General features: G+C 36.3%; 1 protein-coding gene across 1 annotated transcript in view; it reads left to right on the top strand.

The window, feature by feature from the left end:
• Positions 1-14,973, top strand: part of Ascc3 (activating signal cointegrator 1 complex subunit 3) — a 282,919-nt gene that overhangs the window by 186,995 nt on the left and 80,951 nt on the right. The window contains 3 exon segments of the mRNA XM_051164237.1: positions 534-659; positions 10,752-10,863; positions 11,028-11,162. Of these exon segments, the coding sequence (XP_051020194.1) occupies positions 534-659; positions 10,752-10,863; positions 11,028-11,162 (373 nt within the window).

The following is a 14,973-nucleotide window of genomic DNA, read 5'->3' as shown; positions in this document are numbered from 1 at the left end:
CATTTAATACTCACTGGATGAATGAAGGGAATAGCTTTGCTTTCTTCTGTCATCCCTGTCTTACCAGTTCTCTTGTAATCTTCATATGTTCCTCGTTTCACGCACATGGTTCCTGTCTTGACTTTCTCTGTAAGTTTCTAGCTCCCTTCTTCCATTTAGCTTGTGTCTTATGCAGATTATTACTTAAGCTATTCTGGAGAAATTCTGTATTGCTATAGTACTCTATGGACAGTGTTCCTGTTCTTGTAAAAAAAATACTGCATACCTTTTTTTACGAGAAAAAAAGGAAAGTATATATGTGCTAGTTAACAATATGTTCATAAGTTCATGGTGCTGAGTGATAAATTTGTAACAACTTTTAACAGTTGCAACCAAATAATCGGTAATAAATTATTATAAATTACACACAGTTATTATACTAATACATAAATTATGAAAATCCACTTCTCTAGCTTAGAAAATAAAAATCTGAATCTTGAAAGAGATAAATGTTTATTGTTCATTGTATTTCTTGTCCCTTTTTCAATATGTAGCTTATTAGGAGTGCTCTCTGACCACTTAAATGCAGAGATTGCAGGAGGTACAATAGCATCAAAGCAAGATGCAATGGATTATATTACCTGGACTTATTTTTTCCGACGTCTTCTCATGAATCCCAGGTAGGTGTGGGGCTGTTTGAAAGGGCAGTTGTAAATCTTATGCACAGAAAACTCCAAATCTGGCAATGGTTTTCAGTTCTTGGGACATTCTAGAGATGCAAGTTAGGCAGAAAATCAGATAATGTTTCATATGGTCATAGTAGAGGAGCACATGATGGATTGTATGCATTTACTATTATTTGAATTGCTGTGGGATAATTTTCCTATGCAGTTAGGAGACAAACACTGGAAGTCATTAAGAAATCTCTTTTGTTCTGCCAACTCTGTGCCATTTTTGTTTTTCAATATCTGAAAATGTTGCCTCTTGATGAATGCTAATTATTTTGTACACTGCCCTTTGGTTTGGACTTAGCAGAAGTTTCCTCATATACCTTTTTTTACAATACCACTGAAGCAGCAGTGTTCTCTTCTTATCAGATGGTGTCAGGTTCTTCTCCAGAGGTTCGTTTTGTATCTACTTATCACCTGGATCTGAGGAGCTTCAAGGTATATTGCTGATGAGTCTGCTCCACCGTATTACAGTTGTATTATTTTATCAGCAGATGAATGCTACAACACAGACTCCACCAGCATTTCATTCTTACTGAGCTTAAAGCTACATTAATCATAAACCTATCAAAATTCTCTAATTTTGTTTTCTTCTGGTGATATTACTCCTCATCATTTTGCCTTTACTTCAGAAACGATAGTTTTTCCTTTTTCTTTACCTAATTTCAGTCACTTTTTCCCTCCTAGTCCTATCCCATTCTAGTCTTGTTCGTATTCCATCAAACAGTATTTATCAGTTGTTGATTATGTAGAAAATGTAAATTATATATGTGTGCTTTGTTTTGTTTTAAGATAATGAATAAGACATTTCCCAGGAATTTTTATTTAGGTTGGTCTGGCTTCATTTTGTTATTCTTATAGTGAGGAAATCTACATACAGCCATAATAAATAGTAGTAATTATAGTCAGAACTGAAAGTGGTAAACAGTGGTGAATTTTTAAAGGGAAATTATAGTAGGTCTCTGATCCAAGGAACTTAGGGTATCAGTGACTTATGTGTCTGCGGTTCACCCATGATTGTGGTCATCCATGTAAATCAACATGTGTTGCAGAGTTCACATTGCCTCACAAGTTGTCTGATGGCCAGCATACCAAAGAGGAAATTTGGGGACTGTTTGTCCAAAGAGTTCACCATCTTAATGACCTGGCTTAGAGAAGTTTCTGCTTGTGGCAGGTGTTTTCCCTGCTGCCTTGACCTGTAGGACATTTCCCAAAGGTACTGGAAGAGATAGAAAACTATAGTCACTCACAGAAGCTTCAGTAAACCGGTTCCTCTCCTTTGGGGCTTTTGTTGCCACTGTCAATCCTGTGTGTTACATCATCCCCAGCCCTCATAGCCAGCCAAGCTGTAGTAGTCTTAAATATTCTGATAACATTTTGGTGAATGCTACATCAACTGATTTTTAGGATGCAAATGTATCTACTCCTGTCTTTCCGTGCATGTGTGCTTGTTCCTTTAGTAGCTACCTAAGTCAATGTTTGAGATGACTTTGGTTAATATAAAGCTATCATTATTCTGTAGTACAAACCTATTCCCAAATTTTCTTTGTAATTTAATCAGGCCAGAATACAGAAATGATTTGTTTGGTTTTTTTCTTTTTTATTAGCTTTGTTGGTAAAGTGCTTGCAAGACACCACAATGCCCCAAATTCCAGCCACAGATCATCTGGTTTTAAGATGCATTAGTCAAGAAAACAAAGCTTTTGCTTTGCTGTGGTGATTAAGCAGTATGGACTGTATAGGCTAAGGTTTTGGCTTTCATTCTGGGTAAAATGGATACCATTGCAATGTTTCAGCACAGGACATGGGTGGAATCTTTTCATGTTTGTCATGAATTAGGTCAGTTATAATAATAAATCGTGTCCATAGTTTATATTTCCCTGATTTAAGATAGAAATTCTATTCTGGGACTCACCATATAGACCAAGCTGGTCTCAAAGTTACAGAAATAACCCCCGTCTGTGCCTGCCCGGGGCTGTGTTCAAAGGTGTGCACCACGACACACAATTAAGATCCATTTTTAAAAACCAAACTAATCATCTATTTATTGCTAGCTATATACAAAATTAAAATGGGAGTTTTAAAATATATAAAACTGGCTATTAAGGTTGGGAAGTTGTACAAGAGGATATAGCCAGGAGTACTACAAGCTTGAGGCCATGTTGGCTTACATAGTATCAAAGCAAGCATGGAGAATATGCTGTACTCTTCAGCTCCACTGTTACCACTAATACACCTAATGTTTGTTAAATTCATTCCCAGTAAACAGCTTTGGGCAGTCATGTCTGTTTAATATATTATTTGGTAAAACTAGTCTGTAGATTGCCATGAGTGCTTTGTGGAAGTACAGCAATTAAGGTGCAGTAATGTTAGAAGTATACAAGTGATAGTATATCTTGTTTCTGATAGACTTACTGTCTTTGCATTATCTATTTAGGGGACTAAGTATATGTTTTTATGCCCGCCATGTGATAGCCTTTGTGTAAAATCCTGTAAAAGTTAGAGGGCGCCCTTTTCTGTCTCTATGACTCCTGCTGCAAGAGTCTTATTAACAATACTCTGCTATACTTGCAGACAGGAGCCTAGCAGATTTGTCTTCTGAGAGGCTACACCCAACAGCAGTTTGAAACAGATGCTGAGACTCACAGCCAAACATTGGGCGATGTGTGTGGAGTCTTGTGGAATAGAGGGAGGAAGGATAAAAGGACCTAGAGATGTCAAGAGCTCCATAAGAAGGCAAACAGAGCAGACAAACCAGGACCCAGAGGGCCCTGTGGAGTCTGAAGCACCAACCAAGGATCATGCATGGACTGGACCTAGGTCCTCTACATAGATGTTAGCAGATGGGCAGCTCAGGTATCATGTAGGTCCACTAGTAAGTAGAATGGGGCAGGGTCTGACATGGACTCTGCTGCCTGCCTTTTGATCACTTCCCCCTTGTAGGACTGTCTTGCCAGGCCATAGGAGAGAAGGATGAACTCTTTCTTGATGCAGAGGGGTGGGTGGGGAAGGGAGCTCCCCTCTTCTGAAGGATAGGGGATGAGGAAAGAGGGAGGGAGGGTGAAAATGGGAGGAGAGGAGGAATGTGGCTATGATCAGGATGTACAGTGAATAAATTAATTAATAGGAAAAATAGAATATTTGCATGGCTAATGGAATATCTTGGGAAGGGGGGCCAAGTATGACCAAAAACTCATTTATGTTTTATACAAATGTTAGATATATGAGCTGGAAATAATATCATGCAAAACTTCTTTAGTGTTTCTACATTTTGATCACAATTTGTCAACGAGATCAGGTATGGAAATTTTTGCTTGTGATATCATATGGATCCTCACAAAATTTGAAAATTTGGAGCACTCTATATTTTGGTTTTCATATCAGGAATATTCAGCCTGTACAAACAAAAAAATTAAGAATAGGGAAAAACTATCTAATGACTTCAGAACTTAAAAGTTATTCCAGTGAAAAATGAAATTGAAACATTAAGTGGTCTGGAACAAGAAAAAATAAATGTTACCTGTCAAACAAACCAAACCACAGATCCATAGAGGTTTTTTTTTTTTTTTTTTTTATTGTAAAGCTTCAAGAAAAGAGTTAAGAAATGAAATACTAGACATTGATCTTGAGAAACTAGGTAAATAATAACAAAATATAAATGCCAGAAAGGGGCTTATAAACATAAAATTTAAAGTCTTGAGGGACAAAGCATAGGTTAGTAATAATGTTTTGGAATTTATTCATGTCTAACATGCTATTTCAAGGTCTTAACTTGGTACCACTCTAGCTTCCCTTAATAAACAATGAACAGACCCAGGAGATGAGACCGTTTCCCCACAGTAGCACAGCTCAGAGCAGCAGAGACAGCTCTGGTGTCTCTCCCATTTTCTTCCACCAAACCTATTACCAAGTCCAGAAGACCAACATCCCCACCTCTCCTCTTGCTACTGTGCTAAAAGAGTTCTTTGTTGAAACCATGCCCAACAGTTTGGGCTATTTAATGCTTTCCCATCCTGAACATTGTGTTTTCAATCCATATACCATTACAGCTACATAAAAATAAAAACTATACCCAAAGTCAACAGTTAACATTTTAATAAGCTGTAAATAAACTCTGATATTGTTTCTGATGGATTTTTTTTATAAACATTTGTCTGTAAGGTAAATTTTATCTTTTAAAATTTTTTAACAAATAAGCGTTTATACATACAGGGTAAAATTTAAGATACTTAAGTACATCTATATATTATGAAATCAGTATAGCAATAATAATTCATATCTTCCACCTTATAATCGTGTTGTTATGGTAATAACTTTAAAGTCTACTATTTAATTCGTTTTCAAGTATTATTTGCTAAAGTCACCCTGCTGTGCAGACTACCAGCACACAACCTTCCTAATCACTGAAATTTTGCATTATTCTACCAGTATTTCATCTTTCACTCTTTGCCCTCCCTTCTAAAATCAGCAAACTGCTTTCAAATTCTGAACATTAATGTACCATGCAGACTCATCCAGTTCACGGAGAATACATTTCATTCTTTTTAACAGCTGAGCAGTATTTTTGTGTTTATGTGCTACTTATGTATTTGTTCATTCATTTGATGGGTGTTTAGATTACTTCTCTTTCTTAGATGCTGTGGAAGATGCTGAGATGAGCTTGGTAGTGCAGAGTAGTTCAGGATACAGGATTCCTTTAGCCACTTAGTTATGGTTTTAGTGCTATGAAGAGACACCATGACCAAGGCAGCTGTTATAAACGCAAATGTTTAATTAGGGCTGGCTTACAGTTTCAGAGGCTTAGGCCTTTATCATCATGGTGGGAATCATGGCAATGTGAAAGCAGACCTGGTACAAGAGGAGCCAAGAATCTTGATCTGCAGGCTGCAGAGGGAGACTATCTCCTGCAGGCTCTCATTTCACACTTGGTGGAGCTTGTGCATAGTAAACTTCAAAAACCACCGCACAGTGGCACACTTCCTCCAACAATGGCTAATGGACTATCTTGGGATATTCAAGGCCACATCTCCTAATAGAGCCACTCCTTCTGGCCAACCATTCAAACACGTGAGTCTGTGGGGGCCAAACCTATTCAAACCACCACAGATATGTAACCAGTAGTCAGACAGCTGGATCTTGTTAATTTTGTTTTTAGGGTTTTTTGTTTTGTTTTGTTTTTAGTTTTTTTATTAATTTATTCATATTACATTTGTTTTTAGTTTTATGGGAAATTTCCATACTGTCTTCCAAAATAACTGTACTAATTTATATTCCCACCAACAGTATGAGAGCAATCCCTTTATTTGACATCCTCATGACTGACTTTGATTATATTTTGTTATTATTATCTCTGTTAAAATCATCTATCCCCAATGCTTAGCACAGAAGCATAGAAGTTGAAGAAACAGGCAAATTTCTTTAAAATTTAGTTTTCTCATATTAACAGCTGTATAATGTATAATTTTAATTACTTTCTTAGTGCTTTCTTTCATCCAGTGGCAGAAATTGAGATTTGGCTTATCTTGGTTGGAAAGGATGTGCATATGCAAGCTAGCTTCTGTGTGTACAGGTGTGTGTGTGTGTGTGTGTGTGTGTGTGTGTGTGTGTGTGTGTGTGTGTGTCTTGAGTGACAGGTTTATTTATCCATAGAAAAGAAATACCTTTTCCAAAAGAGAGTCCTTTATAGATAAGTAAGAATGACTTGATTGTTCTACCCTCTTTAACTAATTGTGCCTCCACTATAAAGCTATCACTATACCACACTAGCCATTGTTCCTGGCTTGCTAGCCATGTTTCTGTTTATATTCATACATGTGTCTAAGTACATATGCATGTATTATATATGTGCATGTGAATATACTATTATTCAAATGTGTTTACACACATATATTCTTTTCATAAAATAGAAGCTATTCAAAATTGAATTTGTGGTTCAATTTATATTTCCAGTTTCACTCTGCTTTTTAATATATCTAGGCAAAAATGAGGCCTTTTCAGCTGTCCCTGAGCGCTCTTCTATTATTGTGTCATTATTACGGCTGCATAATCTGAACATAAAAAACATGGTGTTATAATAAATGACTTCCAAGCACTGACAGTTACTGCAGTGGCATTTCAGTACTGATGGAAATTTTTCCAGCAGGCTATCTGGCCAGGTTTACATAAACCAAAAAGGAAATGGCTACACTGTTCACATTAAATCCAAACTGCTGTAACTTTGTCTCAATTTCACTTTACTATAAAACCTCTTTCATTCCTAGATGGTGAAATTTCATCTGTTTTAAAGTTGGAAAAAGATAATCTGAAGTTTCATGTGTGTAATCCTTATTTCTACCTTGATAAAGACTTTAAAGCACAGTATTTTTAAAATTGTGTTAGGTTTTGATTGTTTAAATTTTATGGACTTTTAAATTTTTGTTTCAGGGAGAGGCTTGCTATGACTTTTTCCCAGAGGACTGCTAATAGAAGTTAGCTTGTCTAGCCCATGTGCTAGATGCTGTCAGTATCAAACTGCCTTTGACTTTCACACTTCTCAGGGGACTAGTAATTGTTGTGTTCAAACAGCCTGTAATTGTGATCCCGCTGGCTTTCTCAGTACGCTTCTGGCTATTAGAATCATTAAACAACTCAGCACCTGTTAACAGCATTGTAAATATTCAGCCCTGTTTGTGTGCAGGTTAAGTCCAATATAGAGAAATCTTACAGAGCTCAGTCTCATAAATTAGAGCTTCTGACAAGTCAATTATTGTGAAACTGCCTTTCTCTATGAAAGAAATGAAATAGCATGCTGACAAAAGATAGGCTTTCTGTTTGTAGCAGAGAAGGATAATGATTTGATGATTCGACACAGTGAGCATGAAACTGCAGTCTGCCTGTTAGCTGTAATTAAACAGTTGTATAAAAATTGCTGATTAAATAATCAGTAAATTATAAATTTTATGCTGTGGAGAGTACAACATAAAAACAGACCTTTTTAGTTAGCTGCTACATGCTTTTTCAAGTTAGAAAGGTGATTATTGAAAATAATAATTTTTACTTAGGTAAGAAACTGGGAGGTAACCAAGTTCACTTAAGTGTAAGAATGGGAACATGTTGTCAAGCCAGTCAGACCGTCAGCATATATTAACTCTCAAAATGTTATGTATCCTAAAACTTAATTGTATTACATTTACATTGTAAGTGTGTTGCAAATTATGTATCTAATTATGATGAAAAGTATACTCTATAGAAGTTTTTAAATGTTTTAACTGATCTTGCCTTCAGACCAAATATTCAGCCAAAGACTATGTTTCATGCAGGTCAGTGAAGTTCAACTACTTGGATTGAATTTGTTTCTTCCAGCTGTGTCAATGAGAACTTTCACCACATTTAGGAAAAAATAGGAATGAGTATCAGAACAACTTTAAATATTTCCTTTTAGAATAAGTTGATTGTTCAATGGTTGGATTTGAATAATCCTTTGTAAAGTAATCTGTGTTCTTAGAGACAGCATGAATTTGATCAAACTTTCTTGTTTTTGCAGTTGATTACAGAATGTCTCTCCAGGCTGTGTTATTTGGATGAAATCAGTCCTCAAAAATACTTAGAAGGGAAATTCACAACTAAAATAAAATTCTAGTGAATAAAGTAAAATAAAGCAAAATATAGTAAATGGAGCAAAATAGAAACTCAAAACATCTTAAGGAAATTTATAATTGATAGTTTTAAATATGGTTGCACCTAACATGTTTATTATAGTATAAAGTGGCAAGTTGGCATTCCAGTTAAATATTTAGGACAACAATTGTTAGTGATATGTAACAGTATCCATGATCTTTTTTTCATTAAGTAGCCTAACAAATAAACATAGAGATAAAAGTGGAATTTTAATTTTTGTTTCATAGTAATATTGTTTTCTAAACATTTAATTGCATGAAGAATGTTATTTTACTCTGAAAATGATACTACTAATTCTTTGTCTAGGGGACATTTTAGTAGTATTTTTGATTTATGATAAACTGTATTATAATAAACTAGTGCAGGTAGTTGTAAGTCACATTGGGAGTGTATTGGTTTAGCAAGCACAAGGAATGTCAGAAACATAGGGAGCCCTCATATTTTAGAAAGTTTGAGGAATCTAATTTGGAGAATTAAAAATAGGAGAATTTCAATAACTTGGAAATTAGCTTACTTGTGGTACATCAAGCATCCAAAAATTTTTATTACTTTATCTTTTATTGTATAGTGTTTTGCCAGTATGTATGCTTGTGCATAGTGATTGCATGGTGCCTGTGGAGGCTAAAGGAGGGCATAGTCCCTGGAACTGGAGTTATACATAGTTATGAACCACACTGTGGGTGCTGGGTATTCAACCTGGGCCCTCTGGAAGATGAGCCAGTACCTTTAACCACTAAGCTACAAGCCAATGTGTCCAAATTTTTTATTTTCACTTTTAAAGCAGAAAGAATTATCCTAATGAAATAACACAAATTAGTCATTTCTCAGGATAAAGGGAATAGTTCCTGGCTTTTTCTAATGCTTCTTTTCATTTCCACATAGGCCAGTGTCATGAATATGAGCACATTGTTTGGATTAATGATACATAGAGTTCAGCACTATGTTTATCTCATTGAAAGTGCTGCACTGAGGCTCATGACAAGAGACTATTTGCTTGAACAGCAGTAGTTTTGCTATGAGCCAAAAGTAACTGTTTATTGTCTTACGAAAGATTATTTTGCTAAACAAAATCTAGTCCTTTGCTCATCATTCCACAATGAAATCTTGAGTGAATGTAGACATTTCAAATTCTAGCATCTTAGAAATGTCAGTGCAGAGACATTGTAGTGTTCTTTATCATTTGCACTAACTTCTATTTCCTTTGTGAACTTATCCTGACATGATTTTAAATTTCTCACTCAAATATTTTAAAATAAGTTTTAACTTTTGAAGAAATAAAAAGTGCTTCCTGCAAAGCATCATCTTTGCAGAGTTTCTTCATCCCTCTCTGATAGTGATTTCATTTGAACCTCTTTCATTTGAGATTGTGGACACCTTTTTTTCAATCCTGTTCTAGTGTTGTAACTGCCTTGGTGAGATTTTTAGTGAAAAGAATTTGTAAGTCTCTAAGGTCACTTTTAGTTCTACGCTTGTCGTTCCTTTAAATGAGAGGGGAGCTGGGATATTATAGATTCTTCATGCTGATTCCAATGGTGTTTACTGGCAGTGATCAGGAAACTGTCATGATTGTTCATGTAACCTTAGAAACTGTGCAGAGCTGGAACCTTTGTGGTCTTTATGCATTGCAAGATAGAATATTTTAGCTTGATGATTTCCCTTCCTGGTATTACAACAGCATTTGTTACATAAATGCTAGGAGAAATTTTCCCAACTTTTCCTAGAAGAGCTCATTTACCATTGAGATCAGTAGTTCTGATTGTTTTGTAAAGTTGTTAAGGGGAGTATGTGTGTTAAGGGGAGTTGTGTATATTGTGTGTCTGTTGTGTGTGTGTGTGTATGTTGTATTGTGTTGCGTTTTCAGCCAAACTTTGCATTTCACGTTTTCTAAGTTCAGTGCATAAGGATACTTTAGAAAATATGGGTAAAATGAATTAAAACCAAGTTTAATATAAGAAAGTGTCTTTTCATACATTTTTTAAAACTCATATGATGATGATGTAATTAGCATTTAATAAGAGTTTACAATTGTTTAAGTTTTTAATATATAATTCATTGCTTTTACAGTTGGTCTTTTATTATGCTTACAATAAATACATTTTTTATTTTGTTAAGTTTTACTTTTTTGAAGAGTAGAAGAAAACAAATGTCTTTTTCACATAATGTACCATTGTATCTGCCTATTTTACATATTTTTACTGTATTTTTCACTGGTGTTAGCAAACTCAAACTTTAGTATTTTGCTTTTGACCGGTGAAATGGGAATGTTAATGGTTTTTTTTTTTTTCATTGTGTTTTCTATATGCTATAAATCCACACTTGTAAAATTCTGAAAAGATTATAAAGGCCAAGAATAAACACATCTTGAAACTGACCTTGCTTTTTTCCTAGCTACTACAGCTTGGGTGACATCAGCGAGGAATCCAGGAACCAGTTCCTGTCACATCTGATTCAGAAGTCTCTGGTTGAGTTGGAGCTTTCCCACTGCATTGAAGTCGGAGAGGTGTGACTTCTGATCCAGCTTTTGACAGTAGGGTGCTTGGGGCTTGGGCTATCCAAATTAGCAACAGTTCTGTCTCAGTAGCAACCACAGTTTGAGCTATTACCCTCTGAGGAATGTGGACCTCCACTCTATGTCTCACCTTGTTTTATCTTTATTTGAAATAGGATAATCGCAGCATTGAGCCACTGGAATATGGCAAAATTGCCTCCTATTACTATTTGAAGCACAAAACAGTCAAAATGTTCAAGGACCGTTTGAAACCTGAGTGCAGCATTGAAGAATTGCTTTCAATACTAAGTGTGAGTCTTACACTATTGTGGGTTTTGTATATATATTTTATGCCTTTTCTTATAGTTTAGAGCTTAAGTTGTTTCCCATTCTGGAAAATTTACCTGAGAGTGTCCAGGAGGGGCATTCTTCTTTCAAACAAGTTTTTTCCCAATTTTATGTAGGATAATCTTGGCATAAATATGACCATATGACCCATCATCTAGAGCAGGATGCTACTGAGTAGAATAGATGCTGTTGGCATGTGAGTCAGGATTAGAGGTTTATTTGTACTATCCAGAGCAAGCCTGGTGATTGAGTGGCTCCTTTTGCTGAGACAGAAAACTTAATGTTCATTTGGATGGTTTCTGTTTAGTACTATGATGTTACAAGAGCCGTTTCTTAAGGATCCATAAGATTAAATTCAATTTCATGTCCTAAGTATTCCCTACTCTCCACATTGTGGGATGCACACGGAGACTGTGCTACTACATCTGAGCTAAGTGTCCAGCTCCAGGTCATACATGGCCCTTGGGTTGATGTATCAGTCTCTGTACTGTAGTGTGGTTATCCTGTATTATGTGGTTGATAGCTACTTATGAGTGAGTATATACCATGCGTGTCTTTCTGGGTCTGGGTTACCTCACTTAACGTGATCTTTTCTAGTTCGATCCATTTGCCTGCAAATTTCAAATTTTCCTTATTTTTAGTAGCTGAATAGTATTCCATTCTGTAAATGTATCACAGTTTCTCTATCCATTCTTAGTTGAGGGATATCTAAGTTATTTCCAGAATCTGCCTTTTAAAAATAAAGCTGCTATGAGCATAGTCATAAGCAAATGACCTTGATGTATGTGAAGCATCATTCAGCTATATTCCCAGAAGTAGTATGGCTGGATCTTGAGGTAGAACTAATCCCAATTTCCTGAGAAAGCACTAGATTGATTTCCAAAGTGGTTGTACAAGTTTGCACTCCCACCAGCAATGGAGGAGTTTCCTCTTTCTCCACATCCCCACCAGCATGTGCTGCCACTTGAGGTTTTGTCCTAGCTATTTGGACAGGTGTAAGATGGAATCACTGAGTCAATTTTATCTGCATTTCCCTGATAACTAGGGATTGTAGTCATATAAACTGTTAGTCTATTTTTATCACAAGAATAGACATCCTGCATGCAACAGATAGATATGATTCTATAGAAAGATAAGGTAAAATAGTTAGGTAAGGTCTCAAAATCCTGAGACAATAAGACAGGTTAACTCCTGGCAACAACCCGCCTATTTCAAAGAAGGTGATAAGCATCAAAGAACCTCCTTATGAAGATGGCTTCAAATGTGGCAAACAAGCCACTGGGTAAAATATCCTCATTTGTACCATAGACAGAATTCTGCCAAAAAATGGGCAAGCTAGGATGCAGGCAAAGTCTACACCGAGACTCTGCCAAGACAGGATAAGCAAGTCCTCAATAGTTCCTGCCTCACAAATGTGTCAGATATGTTGGGCCAGAAGGCTGAAGAAGATGCTCCAACATAATAGAGAGTTGTGGATAAGTATTCAGGTAGCAATCTGTCTCTGTCACCTTCTCATTTTGAAAGCTACTAACCTGTACTCCCTGTATACTCAGGTAATTAATTTTATTCCTTCTCAAGTCTCTGATGGAGTTGAAGACCAGGTAGCTTAGTTTCACAGTGAAGCTTAGTTGTTTAGGGGTTAAGATGTTTTTATGTCTAGATAGATGTTTTAAGTTGATAAGAGATATGATAGATACTGATTTATATTCAGAATTTTAGACTCACCAACATAGGAAAAATATTTTCTTCAAGGCTGTCAAATACAAATAGCCAAAACACTAAGATTGTAACATTTATATAATTCCAATATGACCTTGTGAGTAACAATTAAGGCATTAAGTTGAGGAGTAGATTTACTAATCTACTTTTTGTCCTATCATCCCTATATATTTCTTTCTTTTCAACCACTATCTCCAAACCTAAAAATGAAAGATAAAGGAAAGGAGAGACGTCCCTGAGTCCAACCTTGTTTTCTCTCTGAATAAGACCAATAATAACTTATAACCAACTCCCAATGAAAATAAACCCAAGAAAGCAACCAAAAACCTACCAAACCCTACTTAAAGGAAATAGGGCATAATTCTCTTAAGGTTTATTCCGGCTGACTTTGGACGAATAATACATTTGTTTGGGCCCAAATAAAATTGGGAAAAATGGTTAAACAAGCTAGGAATAACATTTGTGGTCCAGTTTCTAAATGTTGAGAAGTTCCAGACTTAATTAGAGTCATGTATAAGGTAGTCTGAAATACTGGAGGAAGCTTTCGTCATTACTGTCCTGGGAGCTGTCCTGTTCTGATGAGGCACAGCAACTGAAGCACTTGGTGCTGGAACATGAAGGATGTAGGATGTCAGTGTTCAGCATGCTAAGAGGAATGCATTCTGTCAGGTCTGATGCAGTGCCAGTGTCCAGGTCTTTTGTTCTGAAAACATATAATTTCTCACAAGCATTATACAGTCCTAAGAATATAAATGAATAAGGTTTGTGTGATGTACCGTAAAATTAATGCTGTTTCTCTATTCTTTGTATGTGCAGAAAAAAGACATATATAAATCTTAATTCATGCTATATGAAGAATGGCATCTAATAATTATTCTCAGGAATTCTCTAGCCAACAAGCATTGTTTATGCATAAACATTCATATCTCAGCCAGTCTCAGAGCTATTCCTGTGTAGTGGGATTAGCAGTATAAGTTACCTGCTTGTTCTGTAGTTTGAATTTTTCATATCCTGGTTGTATCCTCTCCCTCATTTCCTCCCAGTCCTCCCTCCTTCATCCACTCTCCTTCCCTCCCCTTGTAGTCAGAACAGGCAGCACTCCTCCCCTAAGATCTGACCTCTGCGTATCAAGTATCTATACTACCTGTATTCTCTTCCTCTGTGGCCTGGCAAGGCCGCTCTGTCGTGGCGAAGTGATCAAAGTTGAGGGACCAGAGTCCATGTCAGAAGTAGTCTGTTCTCTCCACATGGGACCCACAAGGAGACTCTGCTGCCTATCTACTACATCTGAGCAGAGGGCCTTGGTACACATCATGTATGGTCCTTGGCTGGTGTATTAGTCTCTGTATTGTAGTATGGTTATCCTGTGTTATGTGGCTAATATCTGCTTATGAGTGAGTATATACCAGTCATGTCTTTCTGAGTCTGGGTTACCTCACTCAGGATGATCTTTTCTAGTTCCATCCATTTGCCTGCAGATTTCAAGATTTCCTTATTTTTAAGAGGTGAGTAGTATTCCATTGTGTAATACTGATTCTTTTTTTGTGTGTATCTAGAGAGTGTGAGGCACTCGTGATCCGAATATAAAATTGTAGGCATTACCAGTGAACTTCCTAATGCACAGATGAACTGTGCTGTGTGTCAGAGTGATGCTTAGACATTGATAACATCAATCAGAGCACTACTTGTTATAGAAAACAAATTTAAAGAAAAAAAACATACATTTTTCTGTCTTCCATATTAATCTCCTCTACCCGGGATATTTGATGTTGACTTCAAGTTAGAAGGATGTTAAAGACAAGACCAAATGGTCCAAAGTGCGTGACTAAAGCCCAGCAAGGCGGGTTTTGTATCACTCTATGGGCCGTCTGAACAAAAATGCTTTCATTCTTGTGATATATTCATAATTGGGAAGTGATTCCATCAGATCCTACAAGTATAAAGTTGAGTTACCACTTCTGTTGAGATACAGTGTACACCAAAGACTCGTACTTTCAAGAGTCAGAATAAGCCCATTACCAGTGAACTAAAATAGCAGGTGGAAATAGGACTGTC

The sequence above is a fragment of the Acomys russatus genome, chromosome 21, assembly GCF_903995435.1.
Source record: "Acomys russatus chromosome 21, mAcoRus1.1, whole genome shotgun sequence".
In the NCBI taxonomy this organism is placed as follows: Eukaryota; Metazoa; Chordata; class Mammalia; order Rodentia; family Muridae; genus Acomys; species Acomys russatus.
Note: the sequence above shows the minus strand (reverse complement) of the source record. Positions and strands in the feature narration are given on the sequence as shown.